The 27,461-nt window shown below is 53.9% G+C and overlaps 1 protein-coding gene and 1 long non-coding RNA gene across 3 annotated transcripts in view; one reads left to right on the top strand and one right to left on the bottom strand.

The window, feature by feature from the left end:
• Nucleotides 1-27,461, bottom strand: part of ABCC6 (ATP binding cassette subfamily C member 6) — a 52,479-nt gene that overhangs the window by 9,939 nt on the left and 15,079 nt on the right. For both annotated transcript variants that reach the window (XM_086693003.1, XM_086693002.1), the window contains exons 8-24: nt 24,905-25,099; nt 23,062-23,239; nt 20,446-20,607; nt 18,865-18,957; nt 17,248-17,451; nt 15,860-16,006; nt 14,874-14,961; nt 14,412-14,487; nt 12,466-12,592; nt 12,126-12,302; nt 9,798-9,965; nt 9,194-9,368; nt 7,781-7,856; nt 6,224-6,353; nt 3,831-4,038; nt 2,580-2,890; nt 347-546 (exon numbers count right to left, since the gene is read on the bottom strand). In XM_086693003.1, coding sequence (XP_086549129.1) covers nt 347-546; nt 2,580-2,890; nt 3,831-4,038; nt 6,224-6,353; nt 7,781-7,856; nt 9,194-9,368; nt 9,798-9,965; nt 12,126-12,302; nt 12,466-12,592; nt 14,412-14,487; nt 14,874-14,961; nt 15,860-16,006; nt 17,248-17,451; nt 18,865-18,957; nt 20,446-20,607; nt 23,062-23,239; nt 24,905-25,099 — 2,715 coding nt within the window. The remainder of the gene's footprint in view (nt 1-346; nt 547-2,579; nt 2,891-3,830; nt 4,039-6,223; nt 6,354-7,780; nt 7,857-9,193; nt 9,369-9,797; nt 9,966-12,125; nt 12,303-12,465; nt 12,593-14,411; nt 14,488-14,873; nt 14,962-15,859; nt 16,007-17,247; nt 17,452-18,864; nt 18,958-20,445; nt 20,608-23,061; nt 23,240-24,904; nt 25,100-27,461) is intronic.
• Nucleotides 12,251-18,273, top strand: LOC147573096 (uncharacterized). The gene is made up of 6 exons (XR_015245718.1): nt 12,251-12,349; nt 12,499-12,712; nt 13,198-13,307; nt 16,976-17,103; nt 17,228-17,410; nt 18,119-18,273. It is a non-coding gene; the product is annotated as an uncharacterized LOC147573096 (long non-coding RNA).

The raw sequence follows: 27,461 nt of genomic DNA, 5'->3' as shown, positions 1-27,461 counted from the left end.
GTATTCTTACTTAGTAATGAAAAGAGGCTGAGGATGCTTACGTAGCTGCTCTATCACCAAGGCAACAGAGGCTGGTCCAGCGGCCTGGCAACAGAGGCTTCTTCCCTTCTGCTGACATCTGTACTTCCTGTCCACCTGCTGCTGAGGACTCCTCAGGCCAGACTCCATCTGCTCACGGTATGAGCCAAGTGCACCCACGGGGTATAGCTTCAGCTTTATCTCTGACTTGCTGTGTGACTTTGGGCAGGCCGCTTGATCTCTCTGGCCACATAGCGTGACCCTACGTCTCACTCTCTGGGAACACAGATGTCTTGCAGGGTCTTGCCTGCCCCCGTGCTTTTCCTACCTGTCAGCCACCAGCCGCGGGAAACTGACTCTCTGGCTTTCGTCCACGTGCATGTCATTCTGAGCCACGAAGGGGCACTGGGCCTGGAAGGCTCTGACCACTGTGATGCCCTGGAACGTGTCGGCCACATGGGAACACACGAACGAGTGCCTGGCTGACTCGAGGCGTCTGAGCTGGCATAAGCTGGCCACGTACAGGCTCTGAAGTGGGACAGGTGGGGAGGGGAGAAGTCACAGACACAGAGAGGTAGTTTGAGACGCACAGGGAGCCTCAAGTACAGGGTTTCAGACCAGGCTCTGTTACCAGCTTGCTGTGGGACCTTGGGCTAGTTGATTCCCCTCTCTGGGTTCTATTTTCCCTGCAGAATCAGAGTTACATGGTTCTTTTTAAGAAGAACCCAGAGGGCCACCTGGGTGGCTCCGTCAGTTAAGCACCCGGTTTCGGCTCAGGTCATGATCTAGTGGTTCACGAGTTCAAGCCCCGCATCAGGCTCTGTGCTGACAGCTCAGAGCCTGGAGCCTGCTTCTGATTCTGTGTCTCCCTATCTCTCTCTCTGCCCCTCCCCTGTTCATACTGCCTCTCTCTCCTTCAAAAATAAAAATAAAAAAACATGAAAAAAATGAAAAAAGAAGAACCCAGGAAGCTGCAAAACCCTCCAGTGCCCCATCCCAGAACTATTAAATCAGAATCTCTGGTGGTACCACCTTGGCCTTGGTAGTTTTCAAAAACCTTCTGGGCGATTCTAACGTACAGCCAGGACTGAGAAACCACTCATCTAGTGTGAATGTCTCATTCCCAGCCCTAAAGCCAACTGCTTCACTTAGGGCCAGTCATTGTGGGAACAAAACAATAAAGGACAAGGAAGGCAGTCGGCCAAGTGGAATCCGCTCACTTAACTGGAGGTTACCTGCCCGGTGCTGGGAACATAACAATGCCCAAATGATCCGTGGGGTTATTTGCTCTGACGCCACAAGCTGTGTGCCAGCCAGAAGGATATGCATCTGCTGAACAGCCAGCCAGGCTGTGTGCCAGCCTCTTTACAAACAGTATTTATTAATGTGAGGTAGGCACTGGTGTCCTTCACAGTTTACAGGTGAGAAAACCTGAGGCCCAGAGGGATCAAGTGGCTGGTCCAGGCCTCTCCAGCAAGCAAGTGGCAGGGCCTGGATTCAAATCCACCTCCGTCCGACCCTTAAGCTGTCCCTCCCCAGGTCAAGAAGACATCGAGAAGACAGTGGTGGCTGTGGCTTTTGTCTGACTACCGTGTTTTTTTCTCTTCTATTTCTGATTACCTGGGGTGGAGGTGGAGGGTAGAGTTCAAATGTGGGACCCGATCACGGAGGACGTAGCCTCACGCAGCCTAGCCAGTCAGAGTGTGCTAACCCTCTGGTCACTGTGATTCACTCAGGGATGAACACGGGCCCCCAAACAGGCCAGTCAAATCTTCCCTGGGACTGACCTATGAATGCGGAGCTGGAGTAAAAGTTACTTTGGGTTGGACTTGCTGAGGTGGGATGCTGTGAGTATAGGGTTGCCAGGGGCCATCAGACCCATCAGACCCTAGAAAGACAGTGCGTCCAAAATCAGGCCATGCAGAGCTAAAGCCAGTGGTTTTTAAACATTAGTATGCATCAGAATTATCTGGAGGGTTTGCTGAAACCCACATTTCTGGGCTCCATTTCTACCGTGACTTGAGAGTCAGTAGTTCTTGGGTGGGGCCTGAGAACATGCATTTCTCACTAGCTCCCAGGTGGTCCTGACGCTGCTGGTCTGAGATGGCACTTTGAGACCCCCTGAGCAAAGATATGGAGAGAGTGACCGCATCCTGGTGATAACCGGCTCCTTGCACTTTAGGGACGTAAGACGTTAATTTCTGTCGTTTTGTTTAAGCTAATTTCAGTTGGTCTCCAGCTCTGGCAACTGAAAGAGTCAAGCCTAATACAACACTTGGAGACCTTGCAATGCCTCCTTGGTTTCTAGATAATTGGACAACGGGAAGCTGATTTCAGCAGCAGCAGGACAAAATGTAAGGTATTAAGAACTTAGACACGGACATTCGGGAGACAGTGGTGAGTGTAGGTGTTAGAAGTAAACTGTGGTGTCTCTGCCTCTGGGAATTCTTCTAGGGGTTCTTCCACTGTGCAGAGCCTCTTACGCTGAATCCTGTCCAGAGACAAGAGACTGGCTGAGGTGACCCGAGCTGGCCCCAGGGGCCTCCCCAGTCTCTCCGTACCTGAAACCCAGCATAGAGGACCAGCAACGGCAGGAAGGCGACAATAGCCAGAGGGGTGGTCACCGTCACCACCAGGCTGACTTGCAGCAGTCCAAAGGCATAAATCAGCAAGAACCGGAGTTTGTCTGGGACGTCCACATCTACTGTGTCTGTTTCCTTAGAGAAGCGATTCAGCAAGTTCCCGATGGGCGTCCGCTCAAAGAAGCCGATGGGACACTGTGCCACATCCCACAGAAGCCTCTGGAAAAGCAGTCTGGATGCCCGGATTCCTGCCAGGAGCACCATGGCCATGGAGGCAAACAGCCCAATGGCTGGGGAGAGAGCGGGTGTCAGAGCGTGAGAGCCGAGACCGCCCTCCCCCAACTACCCCATGATGGCCATCTTATGCTTTGGCCATCCTGAGTATCCCCTGATGGAACCACCCTGCAGTGGGTTGAACAGTGTGCCTCCCCACCCTGCAAACTCGTGTCCATCAGGAATCTCGGAATGTGACCTTATTTGGAAACACGTTCTTTGTGGCCGTTTTCAGTGAAAGATCCTAAGGTGGTAACACCCTGGATTTAGGATGCCTTCTAAATCCAATAGCTCCCGTCCTTACAAGAAGAGAAGACATCCGGAGACAGAGACGAAGGTGATATGAAGGCAGAGGCACAGAATGGGGGCATATGCAAGCCAAGGATTGGAGACCCCCAACAGAAGCTAGGAGACAGGCATGGGACTGTCGCTCCCTCAAAGCCTCCAGGAGGAACCACTCCTGCCGACAGCTTGTCTTTGGGCTGCTGGCTTCAGGACGCTGAGAGATGAAGTGTCTGTTGTTCTAAGCTACCAAGTTTGTGGTAATTTCTGTCAGCCCTAGGAAACTAATATACCCCCTTTCTCTCAATGCCCATCTATGTGCCTGGAATGGGGCTGACTTCACTCCGTTTCTGAGGTGGGGCAAACTGTCTCTGGCCCATCCAAACCACTGCAGTTGGTCTGTCCCCACCCAAGTCCTCAGCTACCCCAACATCTGGGGGCCAAGGTTCTGCACTTGCTGAGGAGTCTGGCACAGACTCTGAAGATCCCAGGAAAGGAGGGATGTGTCCTGCCCCCCGACTCCTTCCAGCCTTATCTAAAGGATGCAGGTCTGCGCTTGGGCCCAGGATGTTTGCACAGATGTCCAGAAAGGACAGGGATGGGCAGGCCAGGGAGCCCTGAGCACCTCAGATGGGGCCGGGAGGGTGGAGGGTGAGGAAGGCGGGCGAGGGGTACCTTGGAGGCAGCCCAGGAGCCCGAAGATCCAGCCACGCAGAGCCGCCTGGGTCTGTCGCCCGTCCACAGTGGGGTCGTCGGCCCACAGGCTCAGCCAGTAGCCACGGCAGAAGGAGGCCACTTGCTGGCAGAGGAAGAGGAACAGTGCATAGAGGCACAGTGGGGCACCCACAGCCCGTAGGTAGGTCAGGTGCATGGTGGCCCTCACCTGTAGCACAGGTAGGGGGGATGGGGACAGAGAGAGGCCCCGGAGGGAAAGGAAAGAAGAAAAGACCAGGTGAGGTTCTCAACAGGGCAGATGGAACCACGGTGCAGACCTTAACCTGTGCTCTCTCGGTTCCTACCACCTGGAGCACCAGGTCTCCTATAGGCCCCACCTAGCCTCAAGACCCCCTTCCTCTGCAGAACCCTCCAAAGGCCAGTGGGAGCTTTAAAGCTGTGGCACTTTCTGGCTTTGGAGTGATTTATTGAACACATACTATAGGACAGGCATGTGTCTCTACCCCCATCATAACTCCCACCTGACAGATAAGGAAAGAAAGGCACAAAGAGATTAAGACACCTGCTAAGGTCCAGCTGCCACAAATCTGAAGTTCTTCACCTGGCTGCAGCCAGAGTGAACTTCTGGAAACATCATCCTGACCCTATCTTGCTGTTGCTGGTCTGCTCATGGCTTTCTCTTGCTCTCAGAAGAAATTCTCACCTTCTAGTCTGTCTCTCTGACCTTACCTCCTACTCACTATCTGCTGGTCTCATGGGATTTCTTTCTTTTCTCTGGTGCCCCAAACTCCTTCCCACCTCAGAGCCTTTTCACCTGCTGTTCCCTCTGCCTGGAATGCTCTCCCTCCTCCTCTGTCAGCTGCTGGTTCCTTACTTTAGGGCTCAGCTCGAGCATCACCCATTAGGGCATCTTAATCCAAGCAGGCTCGTGACCCTCAGTTGGTTGGTCTCCATCTCATTTCCCTTCTTTATTTTTTTTATCATTATCTGATATTACCTTGCTCATTAGCCTAATTATTTGCTGACTGTCTCCCGCCACTAGTGTGCAACATCCACCAAAGTAGAGACATTGCCTGCATGTAGTGGGGGTTCTGTAAATGTTTTTTGGGTGGATGAGTAGGTGTATGGTTGGGTGGGATGATGGGTAGTTGAGTGAATGAAAGGGTAGATGAGTGGATGGATAAATAAATGAGTGAGTCTATAGAAGAGCAGATGAATAGATGAGTGGATGGATGGATTCTGGATGGATAAGTGGGTGGATGGATGGATAGATGGATAAGTGGGTGGATGAGTGGACAGATGGAAGGTGGGTAGATGGATGGGTGGGTGGGTGGATGGGTGGATAGATGGAAGGTGGGTAGATGGATGGGTGGAAAAGTGGGTGGGTGGAATGGATAGATGGATGGATGGAAGATGGTAGATGGATGGATGGGTGGATAAGTAGGTGGATGGATGAACAGATGGAAGGTGGGTGGATGGGTGGATAGATGGAAGGTGGGTAGATGGATGGGTGGAAAAGTGGGTGGATGGATGGGTGGATGGAAGGTGGGTAGATGGATGGGTGGATAAGTGGGTGGATGGATGGATAGATGGATAAGTGGGTGGATGGATGGATAGATGGATAAGTGGGTGGATGAGTAGATAGATGGAAGGTGGGTAGATGGATGGGTGGGTGGATAAGTGGATGGATGAATGGATGGATGGAAGATGGGTAGATGGATGGGTGGGTGGATGGGTGGATAAGTGGGTAGAAGGATGAATAGAGGGAAGATGGGTAGATGGATGGGTGAGTGGATAAGTGGGTGGATGGATGGATGGAAGATGGGTAGATGGATGGATGGTAGGTGGATGGATGAATGGCTGGATGAGTGAATGGGTGAGAGGGTAGGTGAGATGGATAGATGAGTGAGTAGATGGGTAGGTGGCTGGATGGGTGAGTAGGATGGGGTGGATGGTGAATAAATGGAAAAGTAGGCAGACAGAGGAATGAAAAAGTAGGTAGGTGAAAGGAGGGGTGGACAAAGCATCATAAAAGAAAAGAAATAGTACAAACTTTAGATTCTGACTGACCTAGGTTTAAGTCCCAGGTTGCTTGCTCTGAGCAACCTTGATTTAAGTCCCTTGCTAGCTCTGAGAACGCAGACAAACTCTTTAAGACCTCAGTTTCTTCATTTCTAAAACGGAGCTGTCACCATCTAATTTTGGGGTGGTTGTGAGCATTAAGAAACATGAAGTGTCCAGAGTCCAACGTGGCACACAGTAGGTGTCCAGTAAAGTGAGTCTCCCCCACCCCGCCTCCCTGCCCAGCACTGTATCTGATGGGAGGTCTTGGGCCCTGGGGAGTGCGTAGCTGTAGCAGTGGACGTAGAGGAGAGGGAGCAGCTGGTGGTTACCCTGCCATACTGGATGCCATCCTCTCCTGTTGACCATCCTGCCCACTCTGGATCATCCAGGGGAGCCCCTGGCTGGGCCTCTGAAGCGGCTCTGTCCTTCTCAGAGACCAACAACTTCATGGACCTGTCACTGAGAGGAAATGGAGACAAGTCAGCGTCTCTGTCCAGGGGGTGTGTGCGCACCCAACCCTCATGGCCACTGGGAGCCGGTGACCTCTGACATACACTCTTCACTCATTCATTCCTTCGCTCACTCATACAACCAGCATATGGAGCACCACGGGGCATCGCGCTCCGTCCTCCCTCCACGGTGCCCAGCTAAATGCCATCTCCTTCCCCGGAGGCGAGCAAGCCTGTTCTCCCGATGCTGTTTCTTTGAATGAACTTATTTAGTCAACTTTGGGACCTGTTTTTCAGAGTTTTCCTTTTGGCCTAAGCATTGCTACGGTCATTTTGCCCCTGCTGTTTACCCGCAGATCTGTTAGTCCACCTTGGAAGAAGGTCAGTTTTGTGCAATTCAAATGTTGAGGACTTCTTGTATCTTCCTTTCGTCTGCGGATGAGGGGGCTGCCTTAAACTTAAATGTGAATTGCCATCTGGTGACTGTGAAACCGTGGGCAGCTGACGTATCCTGTCTGTGCCTCAGTTTCCTCAGCTGAGGAAATGGGGTTAGTCTATGTCGGTCTGTCTAGCTACCAATCAATCATCCACTCATCCATCATTCATCAATCTGTCATCTCTCTCTCTCTCTCTCTGCCTACCTGCCTATATCATCTATCTGATCTTGGGATTATTGTGCACAGTGAGGACAAGTGGGATTGCCCAGTGTAAGACCCAGGAGTGCTCGGGGTGGCTACCTGGCATGGAGAGAAGCTGTGCTCAGCCTCTACATTCCCCAGGGACCAAGGACCCTCACAGTACCCCAGGAGCTCCCCAACAACTGTCACCTAAGCTCGCACTGTGTCCACTGCCCAGTGGTCTGCTGTTGACAAAGTCACTTTCCATAAAAAGGGCGAGTACCAGGTGGCAAGGTTCTAGGGCTGCAGACAGCCCCACAATGAGTCCAGCTATGGCCTGTCTAGAAGGGGTTAGGGACGAGGGGACAGGAGGCCTCCTGGTGAACTCCCACGCGTGTGTTCTGGCCTGTAACAAGTGATCCCACGCGTGTAGACTCAAGCCCTTCGTGTAGCAAGCCTGAAAAAGCATGACGAACGACAGGGCTGGGCACATCATTAACAGCTATGGCGAGGATCTTTCTCTGGCACCAGCCCTGCCCCTCTCTGGCAATGACACAACCTAACAAACTTTAGGGCATTCATCATATTTGAGGGCAAACTGGTCCTGCTATGAACTGGCCACATGAGGACTTAACCACTTTGGCCCATTGAAGATCAAAAGCTTTCGGCTGGTCTGGCCCCCAGAGCGGGCACTCAGCAGCTGTGAGGTCCAGAATGGTTCTGGCTGCCCTGACCTGCCCACGCTGCGGGTGCTGACCCAGCAATGCTTTTACAGCCTCAGCCTGCGCCCTCCCCACGCTCAGCACCGAGGCGGACTCACCTCTCGGGTCTGCCCTCGGGCCTCCCACTTCCAGCAGGGTCTCTGGGGTCCTTGGCATCAGTCGTGAGTTCTGTTTCTGCAAGGTCAAAGGAGTCTTGTCGTGTGATGGGGGGCCAGTAATCGGGGTCCAAACGCGGGCATTGACACCCACCGGCTGTATGGCCTCAACCTGTCTGAGCATCTGTTTCCCATGATCTGGCTCCTGCAACCTCTCTCAATCCTCCCTGGGTTCTTCTGGGACCATTACTCATTGAATCACTCATTCGTGCACTCATTCACTTCGCAAATATAATTGCGCACCTGCTATGAACTTGGGGCTGGAAAACAGTAGCAAACACTGCACAAGGCAAACCTCTCCGGTGTCCCCCGACAGCCTTGCATGAGCAGTTTCTTGTACCTGGAATGTTCTTTTCTAGGCAACTCGCACCCAACCTCAGGGGTCACCTTCCTCAGGAAGGACCCTGCCTCTGACCATCCTCCAGGTTGGGCAGGCCCCATCTTCGAGCTCCAGGATGATGATACTGCAAGTTGACGCTTAGGACTTTTACCAGGGTGAGCCCCTGTTCTGGGCAACAGATGTTTTCAGAAAAGGCAGAGCCTTTTCTGGGGGCACCTGGCTGTGGGTCCTTGCTTTTCCATGGTGGTGGGGGTTGGGGGAGAGCCAGGGGCGGGGGAGCAGCCTACAGCCTACTGATGAAAAAGCACATGCTCTGGAGTCAAGTTGCTTGGGTTCAAATCCCAGCACTGCCACCTATAAGCCATGTAAACTTGGGCTAGTTCCTTCACTTCTGGGCCTCAGTTTTCTCACCTGTTAAATGGACATAATTACAGCACTGACCTCACAGAGGCACCGCGATGATTAAATGAGCTAATGTATGTGAGGTGCCACGGGGGTCCTTATCACCCACTATGGGTGAGCTTGGATCGGTGACATCACTTCCAACGCGTTATCATTTTTCCAGAAGGCATGGTATTTTCTGGTTATTAGAAGCCCTAGCTGGCGTGTTGTGGGCCTTCTGGCCTCTAGCCACCAAATGACCATTTGCTCAGCCTCTGCAGCAGTTAGGACTTGAACACTCCAGATATGAACACACCCAAGTTCTAATGTTGTGACCTCAGAAAAAGTACTTGCCTTTGCCCCAGTTTGTTCATTAGTAAGATGGCAACCAAAAGGGCACATGCCTCATAAGACAGATCCAATGAACTTAGCACTCTCCTTGGCTCACAGAAGGTGTCGCTCACTCTAACTGGGGGGTTGGGTGGCCTCTCCAGAGAGCTGTCTGCTTCAAGGCCTGGGCTCCCAGGAAGGGTGTGGCCAGAGCCTTCCAGGCATGACTGTGGGATCCTTGGAGCCTTCTCCTCAAGGGGGTGCAGGATCCCGGCAACAGAGAACCAGCAAAGCCCAGCCCGTACCTCCATCTCCTCTATCTCCTGGCCTTCTGACTGCATCCAGAAGGCCCACCAGGGCCCCCTTCCTGCGTAGAAGCTCCTGGTAGGAACCCATCTCTGCAATGGCTCCGTCTTCCAGCACCACGATCCAATCAGCCTGGGGCAGGACGTGGAGTGCGTGGGTCACGAGAATCCGTGTCTGGGAAAAGAAGGGGTAGAGGTTACACTGCTGTGTTTGACCAGTCATCCAGAGCTGGGGGCTCAGGGGCAGGCAGTGTCCTGGGGCCGTGTGTGGGAGGAGCTCCCCTTCTTGTCCTCCCGCCTTCTCTCTCTATGTTCCGGTGGAGAAATAGAGGGGCTCCTTCAACCTGTGTCTTGAAACAAGACACAGGGTTTCCCTGAACCTGGCCGGTGACCTGAGGTACGGCTGGAGTAGTTTAACCACAGACCCATGAGCAAGAAATAACTGCTGTCGCAAGCCACAGGGATCGGGGGGGTGTTTGTTAGGCAGCATTGTCAGAGCAAAAGCTGACCACTATAAAGACGAAAACTGGACTTGAGGAGAGGGTTGGGTTAGGACTTCCCCTGCCTTTGCCCTGTGAACTTTGACACGTTTTCCCAAACGTACTGTTCCCTGGAGCAGCCCGTCAGGCCCAATGACCTGGTTGAAGACCTGCTGGCCGACGTGGGCATCCAGGGCTGCCAGGGGGTCATCCAGCAGATACACAGCGGCCTTCCTGTACACGGCCCGGGCCAGGCTCAGTCGCTGCTTCTGGCCCCCGGAGAGATTCATGCCCTGTGGCCACAGGAGAGGAACAGGGGCCTGGGTGGACGTCATGCTCATCAGAGTGAGGGCCAGCTCCCAGGTTCGAACACTTACTCTCGAACCAGCATCCCCACCAGCCTCCACCCAGCATCACCTCTCCCCTTGCAGCCAAGCTGCCTGGGGGAAGCGACTTTCTCTCCTCCGGCTCACTTCTCCTTGAGTCTGGCTTCTCTTCTCGCTTCTCCACCGTATGATACCGCCTTCCTCAGGACACCAGTCATTTCTCTGGTTGCCCAACCTTATTTTCTTTTTCTTTTTCTTTCTTTCTTTCTTTCTTTCTCTCTCTTTCTTTCTTTCTTTCTTTCTTTCTTTCTCTTTCTTTCTTCCTCTTTCTTTCTTTCTTTCTTTCTTTCTATTTCTTTCTTTCTTTCCTTCCTTCCTCTCTCTCTCTCTCCTTTTCTTTTCTTTTTCTCTTCCTTTCTTCCACTCCACTCCACTCATATGTTCCACATGGCTACTACACCCAGTGTCCTAGGCTCTGGGGATACCATAATGAACAAAACCCAGTCCCTGCTCTCATGGATCTTGCACTCTAATGAGGGTAGGGTGGGAGACATGTAATTAATAAACAAGTCAAATCTATCACCTATCAGAAGATGTTATGTGCTATGAAGAATTAAGCAGAATTAACGTGTATGTTGTACCAGCATGAACAGGGTTGCTGTGCTGGGGGTGGCAGTCAGGTAAAGCCTCTCCACTAAGGGGACATTTGGGTTGAGACCCAATGGGAGCGAGGGATGAACCATGTGGATCCACGGCAGATAGAAGAGCACCTCAGGGTGGGAGCATGCTTTGGGTGTGTAATAAACATACAGAGATCCATGTGGCTGGAGTGAAACAGGAAAGGGGGAGCATGATAGGATGGGGCTGGAGAGATGAGTGGGGCCAAACCTTGAGAAGACTTGTTGCGGACTATCAGGACTTTGGCTTTGACTCTGAGAGAGATGGGAAGACCTTGGAAGATTCCCAAGCAGAGAAAGGATGAGGTCTGACTTAGGCATGAACAGAATCCCTTTGGCTGCCGCACCGGGCTTAAGCTATCAGGCGTGACGACAGAAGAAAGCAGGGCAGCCACGTAGGGGGGAACTGATGGTGGATGATGCCAGGACACTCTGGGTCCTCTTTGAAGGTGGACTCAACAGGATTTGCTGATGGATTAGATGTATGGGTGTATGAAAGAGAGGAGAACCAAGAATGATACCAAGGTTTGGGATCCAAGCTCTGGAGGGATGCAGCTCCCATCACTGGGGATGGGGGTGGGCAAGTTTTGGGAGAGCACATGTCTGGTTAAGGATGTGACAGCTGGTCACAGAGGGAGGGCAGCAAGTACTCCTTCTTTCTGGAACACACCCTCCCTTGGCCTCCGGGACACCCATCCTCCTCCCTGGACACTCCTTGTCAGCCGCTCTTTATGGCTCAGGCCACACAGGGACTCCTCCAGACCCTGTCCTGGGCCCTTTCCTGTTCTCTCTGGAAACCCACTCATTTCCTTAATGGCAGCTCCTAGTTTTTCACTCTCAACTGCCTAATCCAGAGGCTAGCAAACTTTTTCTGTAAGGGGCCAGACAGTAACTATGTTAACCCTGGTCTCTGCTCCTGTCATGCAAAAGCAGCCATGGACCGCCATTAAATGAATGGGCGTCACTGTATTCCCATAAGACCTCATTTACAAAAACACGTGATGGACTGGACTTGACCTGTGGGTCATCGTTTGCTGACCCCTGCCCAATCTGTAGCTCCAGATGTATATATCCTGTCTATTGGACATCCCTGCCCCAGACCCTTTGGTGAATCCCAGAAAGGAAAAGCTATTTGACCAATGTCACCCAGAAAAGCAGGGCAGGGCAGGACAGGAGCCCAGGTCTCCTCACTCCTAGTCGCTGAGAGCCCTCGCCTCCAAACCCTGCCACATGTCTCTGCCTTGGTCTCTATTTTCAATCATTCACTCGTTAACAACTATTTTTGAGCATTTGTTACGTGTTTGGCCCTGAACTAAACTCGTTCGTCTGTCCCGCTTTGCTGCTTCCTTGTGTCCTCTTTGTCCCTCCCACCACACGGCCCACATGCCAGGGAGACAAATGGCCCGAGCTCCGATGCCTTCCTGCCACTAGAAGGCCCCGAGACCCTCACCTGCTCCCCAATTTTGGTGTGGACCCCTGCAGGGAAGCTGCACACGTCTGGCCACAGGGCACAGGCCTCCAGGACCCTCTCCAGCCACATCGGGTCCAGCTCCTGCCTGAAGCACACATTCTCGACCACGGATGTGTTCTGGACCCAGGCCTCCTGGGGCACGTAAGCCACGGAACCCTAAAATACAACTCACTTCGGTCATCAAAAGGCAGGTAGGGATGGAGGTAGGAGTGATTTGGGGGAAGTAGGGGGAGCGGAGAGGGGAGGAGGGGAAAGGAGTGGGGGGGACCGGGAGGGAGGCGGGGAGAGGGACATTGTGACAGGCAGGGGGCAGCCTCACCTTGATGGTCACCGATCCCTCCACCTTTGACAGTTCCCCAAGCAGGGCAGAGAGCAGAGAGGACTTCCCTGCCCCCACTGCACCAACAACCACCAGCAGATGACCCTGGGGCACAGTGAGGTTTATCCTGGCAACACAGGAAGGGAGATATGTCCCTGGGCAGGGCCCAGCCTGAGTCCGCGTGGAATTGGTGAACCCCGACAGAGCCAGCCCTTCCTGTTGGCGACTCAGGCAGAGGTCACTGTGGGTAAGCGTGGAGCTGTCCTTCTCTCTCACAGTCCTTGTGCAGCTATTTAAGTGGCCACCTTGCCCCACACACGTGCACATGCACACACACACGTGCCGTCACACAAGCACACACGTGCATTACACCGCACACTCATGCACACTCCTGCAGTCATACAAACGCACACCCTTAGCATACCACACGTACCACATACATGTGCAGCCACAGACATGTGCATGCACACTCACGTGTATGCACAAGTGCACACACATTCACACACATGTTCTAGTGCACATGTGCACACGCACTCATGCCTGCATGTGCACACGTGCGTGCACACACCTGCTTGCACATATGCACACACACACACACACACACACACACACACTGTTTATTGTGGCAGGAGGGTCTAACCAGCCTTGCCTCTTGTCCAGGGTATTACAGTAGGCTCTTCACCACTCTCCCTGCTTCTGCCCTTGCCCTCAACCACTGCTCGTGTGCTGTAGCCCATCTTCCACCCCGTGGCCAGAAGGACCCGTTAAAACCCGTTAAAAGTGGGATCATGATGCCTCCTCGCTGAAGCCTCCAGCGGTTCCCATGTCACTCAGGATAAAAGGTAAAGCGTCCCGACAATTCACCAAGTACGTCCGACCTCCCACTGCTCTGTCCCTTAGCCACTCGGCCTCAGCCACGCTGACCTCCTGCTTCTTCTCAAAGACAGTAGGACAGTGGTTCTCAAGTAGGAGGCACTGTGCCCCTCCCCAAGTGTCATTTGTCACACCTGGTGGGTGGTTGCTGCTAGAAGCTAGTGGGCAGATACTGGGGGTCCTGCTAACCAACCTCCAATGCATAGCACAGCCCCTACGACAAAGAATTCTGCAGTCCTCAATGTCAGTAGTGCTGACATGGAGAAACCTTGGTCTAGGCACACTCCTGCCTCAGGACCTTTGTACTTGCTGTCCCTACCACTAGAAAGCTCTTCTTCCAGACACCCGCAGGGCTCATTCCTTCTCTTTATTATGACCTCACTACACATGCCCCTCCCTCAACATCACACCCTTACCCTTTCTCATTTGTGTGCCCCCATCACGTGGGCCCCAAGAAAGCAGGGCCCTTGCGCGTTTCCTTCACTCTGTCCCCAGAGCCTACAGCAGGGGCTGGCACATAGCAAGCGTTTAATAAATACTACGAGGGGAGTGAATGGCAGTCGACATGAATACCGCCCAGGATATTTTCTTTCCCTTCTTAATAGAGTTTTGGGGCTGGCTGGGGTTTTCTGCCACAAAGACCCCACCGAAAGTGGGGCTGCAGGTGGCAATGACCTGGGAGCTAACAGAGGAGAGAGAGAAGCAGATATGGCTGACGGGGTCTTGGGGGGGGCCTCTCTTTTAGGCCTCCCTTGGTGTCATCTTGGCCAGCGTGGGGAGCGGGGACCAGGGAGGTGTTCCCTCCCCGACTGGGGAGGCTGATTCACCGTTCCTCCACCCCCAAGAGTCTTGCTTTCCCCAAACTCTCTGCCAGGGCTGGTCCCAACCTCCCTGACAACAGCGGCGTGGGTGAGCCCGCCCTCCAGCCCCTCTCCCCCCCCTTCCCGCCCCCCCCCCCCCCCCCCCCCCGCTCCGCGGGAAGCCTGCACCGTCTCTCACACAGGACACCGCGGCAGCTCTCGCATAGTCCTCCCGACCCCGGGAGGGCAGTTTGCGGAGAAGCCATGCTGTACCTGCGCAGGCAGAGGGTGCCTTCTCGGGACCAGGCGAAGGTGCCGTTGTGCACGCTGATGCACGTGTCCCCAGCAGCTGGAGGGCAAACCCAGACAACCCGTGCTTGGAGAACCTCATCACACAAGGGTGCCCGTAATCTCTCCGACTTTATTTCCCAGCTCGACAAACACATCACCGTGTTTGTCTCCCCGGACTTCCCGCACGAGGGCGAGGACCTGGGCTGTTAGAGGATTGGCTGCTGTAACCCAGACTGACGCGCCGTCAGTGGGCACGGGTAGCCACTGAATGACCGGCAGAAAGTGTCACCGTGCCCGTTTCCACGTTGCACGGCTGGTGACCTCATCTGCGCGTGCCATCCTGTCACCAGCGGCCCCAGCTGGGACCCTGGCTTTTGGTCGATGGACTGCGGGAACCGCTCCTCTTATCCCTCCCATCCCCCTCCTGCTGAACTCCGCACTCACAGCGTCTGGAGGGACTTGAGTCCACAGCCCCAGGGTCAACTTCTTCCAGGCAGAGGAAGGCGGCCAGACGGTCCAAGGACACCCGGGCCTGGGGAAACCAAAGCCTCAGGTCACTGGTGCCCAAAGAGCAAAACACGAACTCGGGCTTCAGGTGCCTGGTGCCTCGGGATGTGGAAAACCTTCCGGTCTCCCAAGCCTGATGCATTTGCAAAGCTTTAGCGCAAGGCTTTCCAGGTCACGGGAAACTGTGCACACGGAGGTGGTGATGACGATGACGGTGGTGACCTCCCGTCTCCTCACCCCTAATTAGCATAGTAGGGACACTTGGGCTGCCATTCTGCAGATCAGACCCCAGAAGGAGATGGTGGCTTTTCCAAGGGGGTCATCAGACCATTATTGGAAATGGTTCCAGACTCTGTCCATCTAAGGGAACCCTCTCTGCTCTCAGCCCTAAAACCATCTCTGGGAACTAAGGAGGCGGCATTTGAATAGGGACACCTCAGGGCGCCTGGGTGGCTCAGTTAAGCGTTCAGCTTCAGCTCAGGTTATGATCTGGTGGCTCGTGAGTTCAAGCCTCGCATCAGGCTCTCTGCTAACAGTGCAGAGCCTGCTTGGGATTCTCTGTCTTCCTTTCTCCCTCTGCCCATCCCCAGTATGCACTTTTTCTCTGTCTCAAGAATAAGTTAAAACATCAAAAAAAAAAAAATTTAAATAGAGATGTCTCAGCGAGGCAACTTGCTCTCATTTCTACCACACCAAGGTGGCACAGTGTGAGCAGAGACAGGGAAGAGAATGGAAATAAAAACACTTTACATAATAAGAGAACAGTGATTGCTGCCCATTCCTTGTATCCTCTGCCCCTCCCGGACTCTCCCTCCCTCCCCTGTCGGTCCTGTGGGCAGTGTGGGGATGCACAGAGGCGGGGCACTGCCTGCTACACCCCTGCGGGTCTCTGCCCAGATGGCCTCCCCGCCCCACCGCCTCACCCGGACCACGGAGTCGATGGAGAAGGGCAGGAAACCCTGAGCCTTGGTGAGGATATCGAGAACCACGAGAGTCACAAAAGCTTTCTCAGCATCCATGGCATTCTCCTCAGCCACCAGCGAATGAACAGCAAACACCGCCAGTGCGACCTGGGGACACACGGGCAGTGACAATGAGCTGAGGGCACAACTCAGGAACCTGAGCAGGCGTCTCCAGGGGCCTGTTTGGCCAAGCCTTGCCACGTTGGAATGTTCCTGCCCGTCTGGTTCTCACCCTAAATTCTGCTACCCGCCCCAGTTCTCACTCCTGGTTCACAAAGCTGTGTTTCTCTGAAAAAATACAACCGTATTAGTGAAAGGAGGTGTGTGTGCAATCCCTGTTCTAGGACCAGAAACTCTTGGTTCCAGGCATCTGGGGACACTGCAGCATGCGGTCTGGGTAGGGTTTGGGGGGGTTCTAGGCATGGGTGGGACTTGTGAGTCTAGAAATTCTTGGAGATGACCCTGAAGTTGCACGTATCAGCAGCGCTCGAGAGCCTTGGGGGTTGGGGGCATTTGTGGCTCTAGATGTCACGAGGGGGTAGTTCAGTTCTAGGTGCCACTTGGTGATGATATGATGGTCCCTTAGTGTGCTGACCACTCTACATGATGCCCACTGTGATGGTCGCTCGGTGTGATGGTGACTCAATGACCCTTTCCGGGGAGCTCTCATGGCTGTAAGCAATGCTACTTGTGTTTCTCAGCGATGACTGTGTTGGTAACTCCAGATCGTCCCGGGGGGGGGGGGGGGGGAAGTGTCTAATCCTTCTGGAAATAAGTGATTAAGGCCCACCTGCCACCAGCCTTGAATATTTTATGAAGTTTGGATTATTTATTTATGCAGCAGTGAGTTACTGTAGGTTTGTTTGCAACCCCACATGGACTGAAGTCACGGCTGGCCGTGCTTTAGGAAGGCTAATCTGGCAGCAGTTTGTGAAATAAATTGGAGGACAGGACAGTGCCCAGTGTGTGTGGATGTGGGGAAGGGGGGCCCCTGCAGCCATCTGACAGCCGGCATCAGTGTGGACCGGGGGTGCTACCTGAGCAGAACCTGCCCCTGTTGCCTCCTCCCCATGCCAGAAGCAGCAACAGTTCAGATGCTGGAACCTTCTACAGGAGAATGACAGACCTTGTTAGCCACTACCAGCTTCAGAATCAGCTAACTCAGCACAAAGCAAGGATCCCTGACTGGGAAGGATCCAGGAAAGGTATGTTTGAACGGACAGCGTGGTCTGCAAAGAAAGGCTCCAGGATCTGGGGGGGCGTGGAGGGGGGAGTTCTGCCTACCTCATCCCCTCCCCAGGATTCCCTCCCTCCGTCCATGCTCTGCAGAGAGATCAGAGTGACCTCACCAGAAACGTGGACACTTGGAAGGACACCAGAGACACAGAGAAGAGGAGGCTGGAGGTCCTCAAGGCACCCAGCTCCTGGCCCCGGATGTGCAGGACTCTTTCTAGAAAGGCTCCCTCCCAGCCGTGGGACTTGACCATCTTCATGTTCCTGATGACGCAGCTGGTGAGCCGTGCCCGAGAATCTTTCTGCCTCATGTGCTCCTCCTGGTACCAGAGGGAAGAAGAAGGGAAGAGGTCAGGGAAACGTCTAGAATTCTCCTTCCCCCAAACCATCACACCCCACCTTCAGCAAATGCCCTTGATTCCACAGCAGGTCCCAGGCTGTCTGCCTCTCAGTATCGCTGTCCCCACAGTCCTGGCCCAAGTCACTGTCATCTTGTCCCTGGACCCCCACAGGCGCCTTCTCCCTCCTGTCCCCCAGCTTCTGCCCTCATTGTGGGCCAGAAATGATGGGAAGCTCCCACAGACCAGGGAGGAGGTGGGAGAGGCAGAACCCTGAACCAGCCTGGGTGTGGTGCCACGGGGAAGGCTTCCTGGAGGTGGGAGTGACCGTGAGCTATGATGAGCAGGTGCTGGGTGTGCAAATGGGTAGGTGAGGTGGACGAAGGAAGGCGGAGGGGACAGCACGACCCAGAGGCAGGCAGTGTGGTCAGAGAGGGTGGGGGGGGGTGCTACAGGAGGGAGGTGGGCTGCACCACGTTGGGACTTGGGGGTCAGGCAGAGGAGTCGGGGATCCTGTGTCCCACTAAGGAGGGGCATTGTCACAGGGGCAGGTGTGGACAGTGTCTTAGAGGAGGCCAAACAGGAGGCTGGAGAAACAGTCTATGTGAGACCTTTCTTCCTCCCTCCCTCCCTCCTCCTGATTGCCAAGCACTGTTCTAGAAGCTGAGACTGCATCAGTGCATATTCCCTGCTGCCGGGAAGCTTTCAGTCCGAAGAGAGAGAGGAGCCAGGTGCATCTGGCAAACGGGCAGGCCAAGTTGCCGAACAGGTGCATATGGAGGGGAGGGGCGTGTTGCTGCTGTAACCAGGGGTCTGTGAGGGGTTGGGGTGGGGGGGGCAGGGATGTCTGGGGGTGAAGGTGTTCCAGGCAGAGAGCACCATAGGAGCAAAGGCCCTGAGTGGGGCTTGAGGGTCGGGGAGGGCAGAGGGGGAGTGGGGTTGGAGCTTGAGGGTCAGGGGAGGGCAGAGGGGCAGGAGGTGAGGCCAGATCACGGCTGGCCACCAAGGGTCTCGGCTCTGACTCTCGGGGACATGCGAGCCACTGTGGTTCTGAGCAGAGAGGGATGACGAGGGCAGGAGCAGGAGCGCCCAGTGAGGGTGAGACTGGGCCATCATTCCGGATGCATCTGCTGAGGGACGGTGTGTGAGAACAAGAGAGGCGTCCGAGTTGACCATGGTTGGCTTGTGGCCCAGACGCTGGAGGCATGCGACAGCCATCCACAGGGCTGGGGGCACCGGGAGGAAGGCAGGGCTCTGAGTGACTGGAAAGGCTCATGCCACCAGGCCCTCCGTCCCCTCCTCATCTCCCCGTACCTGCACCAGCAACAGTCCCGTGACCTGCAGGCTCCCTGCCCCGCTTGCCGCCCAGTGTGTCCCTTCTCCCAAATGTCAGACCTGATGCTGTTTCCTCTTCTTGGTGATGAAGAAATTCAGAGGGAGGAGGCTCAGGAAGACAGCGATGGCAGTGAGGGCAGAGGGTCCTAGAAGCTGGAGACAGAGAGGGTGGGAGGTCACAAGACGCCTCCAGGAGCCCGGCTGAAGACACCGAGGGATTTGGTCAGACCTGGGTCCTAAGGCAGGGCATCCCAGGGAAGCTGGCGAGGGCAGCCAGCTGACACTTGCTGAGGACACTCACGCAAACTACCTAACCTCCCTAAGCAGCACTGTCCTCATCCGTGAAAGGGACATCCAGCATTGCCTGTCACCTAGAATAAGTGCCCGTGTCATACAGTCGTTATCCTAGGTCTTCATTTCACCCCTGACAAGGTTGCCAGATTTAGCCAAAAAACATATAGGATGCCTTGGCAAGTACGAATTTCAGATGAAACAGCAAATGGCTTTTTGGTATAAGTATGTCCCATGCTATATTTGGGATATACTTATCCTAAGAAATTATTTGGTTTCTCTAAAAGTCATATTTAATCGGACATCCTGTATTTTGTCTGACAGCCCTACCCCCACCAGCTTTGTGACTTTGGGACAGTTATGTTCCCTCTTGGCTTTGGTTCCCCCCCCCATTTTTTTGGGGGGGGTGGGAGAGTGCAAGCGGGGGAAAAGCAGAGAGGGGAGACAGAGGATCCGAAGCGGGCTCTGTGCTGACAGGCTGACAGCAGAAAGCCCGATGTGGGGCTCGAACTCAAGAACTGCAAGATCATGACCTGAGCCGAAGGCAGAGGCTTAACCAACTGAGCCACAGAGGCGCCCCTGCTTTGGTGCAAATGTGGAGCTGGGGGTGGGGGAGATGATTTCTAAGTGGTTGTGACTGTTTGAGATTCCTCCCGCATCATTTGGGGCCAGTCTCTAGACAAGCCCCACCCCTCTTCAGTCTGTGGCCCTCAGTTTCCCCTCTCAGCTTTTAAGAACACTATTTTGTAATCTCCTTGACCACAGAGCAAGCCTGTTTGTTTCATTTATGCAGCAATCGCGCCACCCAGTGGCCAAGTGGAGAAGTGCCCAGAAGGCAAACCAGCCCACCGCCAGGATTGGGAAAATACTCAAAGAAAGGTGAAAGGAAGGTTAAGCTTTCTCTGGCAAAAATAGTATCATTTGGAGAAAAATGCTACAGATGCTAACTGTGGCAACTTCAATGTCTGCCCCCCCCCCCCGGCGGGCCAGGATTTCAGGGTGACCTTCTGACGTTAGGGACCATCCACCAAAAGACCAGGAGGGTGATGGGTGGGTCTTCTGCAGATTTGTTGGGGTCAGGGGTCTGCCCCTTTAATGGCTCTGCATTTTCCCAGGAGTCCTTCGTCCCCCTCCCTCTTCCTACGTGTGCCCACTGCATGCTGGGCCCTGGCTACAAGGCGGCCAGTCAGAAAGGGTGCTGGCCCCGTGTCCCATAGGGTAGGGGCAGTAGGCGTAGATCTACAGTCACCGTGACGACACCCACTGGATGGTACTTGGGACCACTCTGTGCTCGCTCACTGTCGCTATGCCGCTGATACACCTGCCGGGGGCCTGTGAACTGTGGCACACCTGCCAGAGGTAGACGAAGCAGATGATCATCCAGATAATCGGCAGCCACAGCCCGTTAAGGTAGATGACGCTCTCGGTCAGCCGCTGCACGTCCACGGACACCAGGTTGACCACGTCACCCACCGTGCTGGCTTTTCTGGAGGCGCTGGACAGGACCAGGACCTGGGCGGGGTGGGAGGATGGAGACCTGAGTCAGAGGGAAGGACGGGACGAGTGGGGTGGAGGAGGGCAGGGAGGCCCAAAGCACGGACGGAGCAAGAGCACAGCCACCTGGCCGGTCTGGGGTCTAAGCTGGTCTGCCCTTGCTGGCAGAGGCAGGTCTCTTCCCTATCTAGCCTCAGTTCACTCGTCTGTAAAGTGGGCTAGTGAATGTCCTGAGCCAACCTCCCAGGGCCGTCGTGAGAATTTGGAGAGATGACCAAAGAAAAAAATCCTCTGACATCCCTAAAACACTGTTGTGGTAAGTTAGTAGCACAATATATAAAACCCTTGGGTTCATGATGATACTGGGGATCGTTTCCTGAATTCCAACCATGCCCCAGGCACTGTGCTAAATGAACAGGGTCACCGTTTTCTGTGATGGGGCCCAACCCACAACCAGATGGAGTAGGTGCTGCCATATCTCATTCAGTCTACAATGCTATGGACGAAACGCTCTGGTTTTGTGTCACTAAGGGCAAAAAAAGTAAATGCGATTAAATTAAGACACATGATACACATCTTGATTTCAGAAGGGTTAAAAAAAAAAGTGAGACTGGGATCAATGAAGTGCAGAATTGCTAACCCCACTTTACAGCCAAGGAAACTGAGGCACAGAGAAGTTGACCAACTTACCCAAAGTTGAAGGCCCTTCTAAAAGGCTAGGCCAAGCTTGGAATCTAGGATGACCAAGGCGAGACAGGAGCTAGACAGGGTGTTAGATCAATTCCCTGAAGGCATCTACACGGTGCCCCTCACACACCAGACCTGGTTCTCTGGCAGCCCCAGATGTGGGCCCTGGGGTCACAGTGGACCCCTTCCAGCCTGTTGAATGCTAAGCTCTATTTGCCATCGTGTCTGCCGAGTGTGTGAGGGAAGAAGTAAGGCGGTAAATGAGTCAGCCAGGAAGGACTGAGTAGAAAATCTCCAGAAGAATCTTTCAGTCTTTATCGAGTACCTAGTGTGGGCCTCACAGTGAACGGAGTACCGAGAAGATAGAGGCAGGGGGCTTGCTCTCCCACAGCAGAGTTTGAACTGGGGAGGAAAATTGAATCACAACTTACATAGTTCCTTCTTTAACGGCAGTTATGAGGCGTGTGATGAAGCAATGTTTTAAGATAATATTATTCAGTAACATCAATAATAATAATTACTATTATTGCCTATTAGCAAGGTGGACTGTGGGGCCTTAATTGTGGTGTTCACAGGGAGGAAGGGTCGGTGAGGGGAAGCAGGGTTGGCTAGCTTGAATAATTTTGGTGGGCTCTGGGGCACAGGAGCTGTCCCTCGTCCAGCACCTGGCCCTGGGGTGACTGGGGCAGGCGCGTGGGGGCCCAGAGTGCCGAGAGCCCCATCAGGGGGCGATTGGGAGTGTGGGCTCTGGACTGGGTAGTTGGCATGAAAGGGACGCTCTTGGCGAGTCATGTCCTACGTCTAGAAATTGGCTAGCCCTGTCTACGTACCAGGTCCGGAAAATAAGCAGACACGGTTAACGGGGAGGCAGAGCAGCGCGGGGAGCCGGGGGCTGACCTCTGAGGAGATGGGCAGGGCTCCCCTAAGGGTGGGCATGGGAGAGCAACGGCCTCAAGCTTCAGCTCGGCACGTGGATTCACAAGACCAGACGGGCCACACTGACCCGGAGCTTGCCCGGGTCTAAGACACAGCAGCCACGCGGTCAGGGGAGCCGTCCACACAGCCGTCCAGGGGCTGTTCCCTTTGCCCTGGTTCTCCCCCAGGGGACAGCGCGGGCGTGACAGGAGACTCGCGGGGACTGGGTGGCCCAGGCTCAGGGGCTGCAGACCCCACGGGAGCCAGAGAGTCCGATAGTCTTACGGCAGATAGTCTTGTGAGCTCCACTCCCAGGGCTCCCAAGGGGACAAGAGCAGGAAAAGAAGCTCCAAGCTATGGCTTCCCATCAGGTACTCATGCTCCACCGACAGAACTTTCAGCCCAGATGAATTTACCAATGGGTCAGGAGTCATTTTTACCATAAGCAGCGTTGCCTGGGGATGTAGCTGATAGTCTACCTCCATCTGGTTTCCACACAGCCCAAGATTAGCCCTTTATCCTCATGGGGGATGAGTGGAAAGTACATGAAAAGAAATGGAAAGGGTGTCCAGGTAGTGGCAACAGCAAGCGCAAAGGTCCTGAGGTCGGAGGTTGCCTGGTATGTTTGTGGCTGGAGTGGGTTGAGCAAGAGAGCAGGTGTGTGTTGTTATAGAGTTGGAGAGGTGCCAGGGTCACATCACTCAAGGTCTTATGGAAATAACCAAGAAGGTGAGAGTGTAGTAAAGTAACGAATGAGGGCATTTTCAGGCACAGATGATATGATGTGACCCTTTTGGGCTAGAATGTTTCATATAAATTTGGAAGAGATGGGGAGACGGGAAAGACCCGCACCTCTCGCCCAGGGCTCACCTTCCTGTACACCAGGCCAGTAATGGCAGTTCGCAGCCTCATCTGCATCACCTTGAGTCTGTACATGTACTGCTGCTCCCATACTGATTGCAGGAAGGCAGAGAGGAACATCAGCACCGCGAGGAGATACCCTTTCCAGGCCGGGGTCGTGGGATTACCAATAAACTCCAGAAAAAGGCTTTCGAGAGAGGGAGAGCATGAGCGGTAAGAGAAGGCATCCATGGTTGTTCCTTTTGCCTGAGAGGATCAGACAGAGTGGTAGATATTTTTGCAAAAATGCAAGTTATTTCTCCCGCTGTCCACACTCACTTTCTTTTTTTTTTAAGTTTATTTAACTTGAGAGAGAAAGAGTACGAGCACATGAGCAAGGAAGGGGCAGAGAGAGAGACAGAGAGAGAGAGAAAGAGAGAGAATCCCAAGCAGGCTGCCCTCTTTCAGCACAGAGCTCGAGGCAGGGCTTGATCCCAGGAACTGTGACATCATCACCTGAGACAAGATCAGAGTCAGAGGCTTGATTGACTGAGCCACCCAGGAGCCCCCCCTGCACACTCCTTTTCTTTTTAAAAACAATTTTTTTAATGTTTATTTATTTTTGAGAGAGAGACAGAGAGCAAGCAGGGGAGAGGCAGAGAAAGAGGGAGACACAGAATCCGAAGCAGGCTCCAGGCTCCGAGCGGTCAGCACAGAGCCCGACGCGGGGCTCGAACTCACAAACCGCAAGGTTGTGACCCGAGCCGACGTCAGACTTAGCTTAACTGACTAGCCACCCAGGCACCCCCTGCACATTCATTTTCAATGTGATTGCTGCTCCTTTGACCTGGAGGGGAGTATTTTGTCTCCACGTGTTATGGGCTGAATTGTGCCCCCACCAGATACCTATGTTAAATCCTAATTCCCGGTACTTTAGAATGCGTCTGTATTTGGAGTTCGGGCCTTTCAAGGGGAAATTTAGTTAAAATAAGGCCATGAGGGTGGAACCGTAATCCCATTTGATTGGTGTCCTTCTAAGAGCAAACTTGCACACACAAGGAGATACTATGGGCACACACACACACAGAAGAAAGACCACGTGAGGACACAGCGCATCCAAGAGAGAGGCCTCATAAAATCCGTCTTGATCTTGGACCGCTCGTCGCCAGCACTGTGCGAACATGGATTTCTGTTGTCTCAGCCACCCAGCCTGTAATACTGTCATGGTAGCCACAGCACACAAATCGACTATCCCCTGAATCTGGGCTGGCCGTGCAACCAGCTTTGGCCCAGAAAACAGTGCAGGTAAAACTGTGCCAGCCCCCAGCCCGAGGCCTCAAGAGAAAGTGGCCCTTTTGCTCTGGGTCTTTAAGCCCTGCCAGGTGGCCATGTGAACAAGCCGGAGCTAGCACTGTGGGCCATGAAAGATCGCATGGAGCAGAGACATGCTGTCCCAGCTGAGACCGTCTCCAACCAGCCAGCCCCCGGCCAGCTTCACACACGGCTGAGCACAGACACACGGGGGAACCCACGACGGAAGAACTGCCCAGCCGAGCCCAGCCCCAACTGCTGACCCACATTATCACGCGCTAAGGAAGTGGTGGTAAGCCCCTCGCTTTTGGGTTGTTTTGTTATACGGCAAAAGCTAACTGATACAGTCAGGGTTGAGTTCATTCATCTTCTCTCCCTGAGGCTAGTCAATTTCTCCGTACTTTTGTCCCTTCCTCAGTATCCTTTTCACCCACTCTCCAGTGCCCTGGGCACCGGAGGACTAGGAAGAGGAAGAAAGAGAGCTGGTGCCCCCTGACTCTGGAAAGACACCATTAAGGAAAGGACCACCAGCCTGAGCAAGGCACCCAAGGTCTGGACCCACCTGAGGAGCTTGGGGACAGCAAACCTGAAGACATCAGAGATGACAAGGCTCAGGGTCCCCAGGAGGAAGGTGGAACGGAACATCTGCCAGATGGCCCTCAGCAGCGAGCCGCTCTGGCTCCCTTCTTGCTGCAGGAAGACCTCCGTCTCTGGGACCTCCGTGCCACACCTTTTAGCTGCTCCTGCCTTGGTGTGCCTTACGGGAGAGGAGAAAATGGCTCTGGGTCATTGCAAGAGACTGAATATTTGTTTCTGTCCTGCACCAAAACTCACATGTTGAAATCTAACCCCCAGGGTGATGGTATTTGGAGGTGGGGCTTTGGGGAGGTGATGAGGTCATGAGGGTGAAGCCCTCATGAATGGGAGCAGACAGCTCCTTCCTCCTTCCAGCATGTGAGAACAGCCTTAGATGCAGCCATCTGTGAACCAGGAGGCAGGCCCCCACGACACCGCATCTGTGGGGTTTTGATCTTGGAGTGCCCAGCCTTGCCTCCAGCGCGGTAAGAAATGAATGCCTGTGGTTTAGAAGCCACTCAGCCTATGGTATTTTGTTACAGTGCCTGAATGGACTAAGACAGTCCTTTCACATATTCTCAGAGGTGGCAGATGAGTTTCCAATAGGACCAGGCATTACAGGACCGTTTTCCCAACAAGGGGGATGACGGGGTAAGCATCCCGCCTTGCTCTCTCAACTGTTCTTCTGTGTCCCCCAGAGGACCCCTTTATGAGACAACGGGGCAGGAAGGGGCAGGGCAGGAGGGCTGCCCTAAGGCGTTACGGATGCTGATGGCACTGCACACGCATCGAGCACCTACTATGTGCCAGGCACTCCTCAGTCCTCTGAAGAAGCTGGCCAGCTAGGTGTTAACCCCATTTCACAGATGGCGAAAAGAAGGTTTAGAATGACCTTGCCCAAGGGCACACAGCTGAGAAGTGTGTGGGATTTGATCCCAGCTCTGTGCCTTCAGAGCCTAGGCATTCTGTGAGCCATTAATGCAACTCCTCCTCCTCCCTTGCGTAACTGGCTAGCCCTTAGGTGGTTTAGAGCTGGTCTAGAACCAGTTTAGAATCACAGCTGATGTCCATGGGCCCAGCATTCCTGGTCTGGATGAAACCACAGATGGAAGCTGGGGGGAAGGTGGGGAGTGGAAGGGAGAGCCAGGCAGGCAGGTCCTCAGCTGCTGAGAGTCTGGGTGCCGTGTGGCCTTGGGCAGACAATCGCCTTCTCTGTGCCTCTGTGTCCTCATGCTTGCAAGGAAGGGGCTGGTCCCACTCTTTGAGCTTCTTCCAGCTCCGACAACCTCTGGGGTTATCAGTAATTTCAGTGCCTGTTTACAGAGCCGGGACCTGGGGCTGGGCTCTGGGATCAGCTCTGTACATGCACCAGCTTGTTGGTTTTTCTTGACTTCCCTACCATGGACTCCCCGTTTTCCCTAGGGGAAGACTGAGGCTCTGAAAGGTGGTGATAGCTGCTTGAGGTCACACAGTGAGGACAGAGCAGGGGTTTGAGACCGGGTCGCAATTCGTGATTCGCATAGTTCCTCTTTGTGAGCCCCACTGACAAAAATCTTTAGAAAGAAGGGGGAAAAAAAACCCCAACCTTGGCGAACACTGGTGGCCAGACCTTCGCTAACAAGCCAAGGCCTTGCCCCCTTGCCCCTTGACCACGGTCCGGCTTGTTTGATTTGGCATCTCTGGAGGGTCTGTCGCTCAGCTGGGCATGGCTTGCTGCTCACAAACATTTTGGTATTTGGGTCTCCAATGCCAAGAAGATGTCACCTTCTTGTCACCTGGCCACCCCTCCTCATCACAGCCCAGTGTTTAATTCGTTGCCCTCAAGGCCCTGCTCACTCTCTCCAATATTCACCTGTATGTAATTATCTTGTTAGCACTCCAGGTGGGTAGACTTCGCTTGTATTCCACCCCCCCCCCCCCCGCCATATTCAGCTCCTGAATGTAGTAGGCACTCAATAAATACTTGTCAAATGAATGGAAAAAATAACAGATGTGTGACGTGTATAAAGGGCCTAACAGGAGTGTCAACCACTTAGTCCCTTAAGCGTCCGACTTGGGTTCAGGTCATGATCTCACGGTTTATGAGTTCGAGCCCCACATGGGGCTCTGTGCTGACAGCTTGGAGCCTGGAGCCTGCTTTGGATTCTGTGTCTCCTTCTCTCTCTGCCCATCCCCCGCTTGTGCTCTGTCTCTCTCTGTCTCTCAAAAATAAATAAATGTGCATACCGTTGTGAAGATTTGTGGAAGGAAGGAAGGAAGGAAGGAAGGAAGGAAGGAAGGAAGAAAGGAAGGAAGGAAATCTGGTTTGATGGACAGAACCTGCCTTGGAGGCAGGAGCCTGAGATTCAAACGCCTGCTCTGTCCCCGTTTCCCTGAGCCTCAGTGTTTCCATCTGCAAAATGGGGTGGCCAGGAGATGATGATGAAGGCCTCTTTCCAGCTGGATGTTTTGCTCAGTCCTGTTCTGGCTGCTCACCCCAGAATTCGGAATCCCTGGGGTCCACCTGAAGGCTCTGTAACCAGGTTCCTCCTTTCCAGTGGGTT

This window comes from Puma concolor, chromosome E3 (assembly GCF_028749965.1).
Source record: "Puma concolor isolate L17-30 chromosome E3, mPumCon1.1.hap2, whole genome shotgun sequence".
In the NCBI taxonomy this organism is placed as follows: domain Eukaryota; kingdom Metazoa; phylum Chordata; class Mammalia; order Carnivora; family Felidae; genus Puma; species Puma concolor.
The sequence above is the reverse complement of the archived record's forward strand: the minus strand, read 5'-3'. Positions and strand labels throughout refer to the sequence as shown.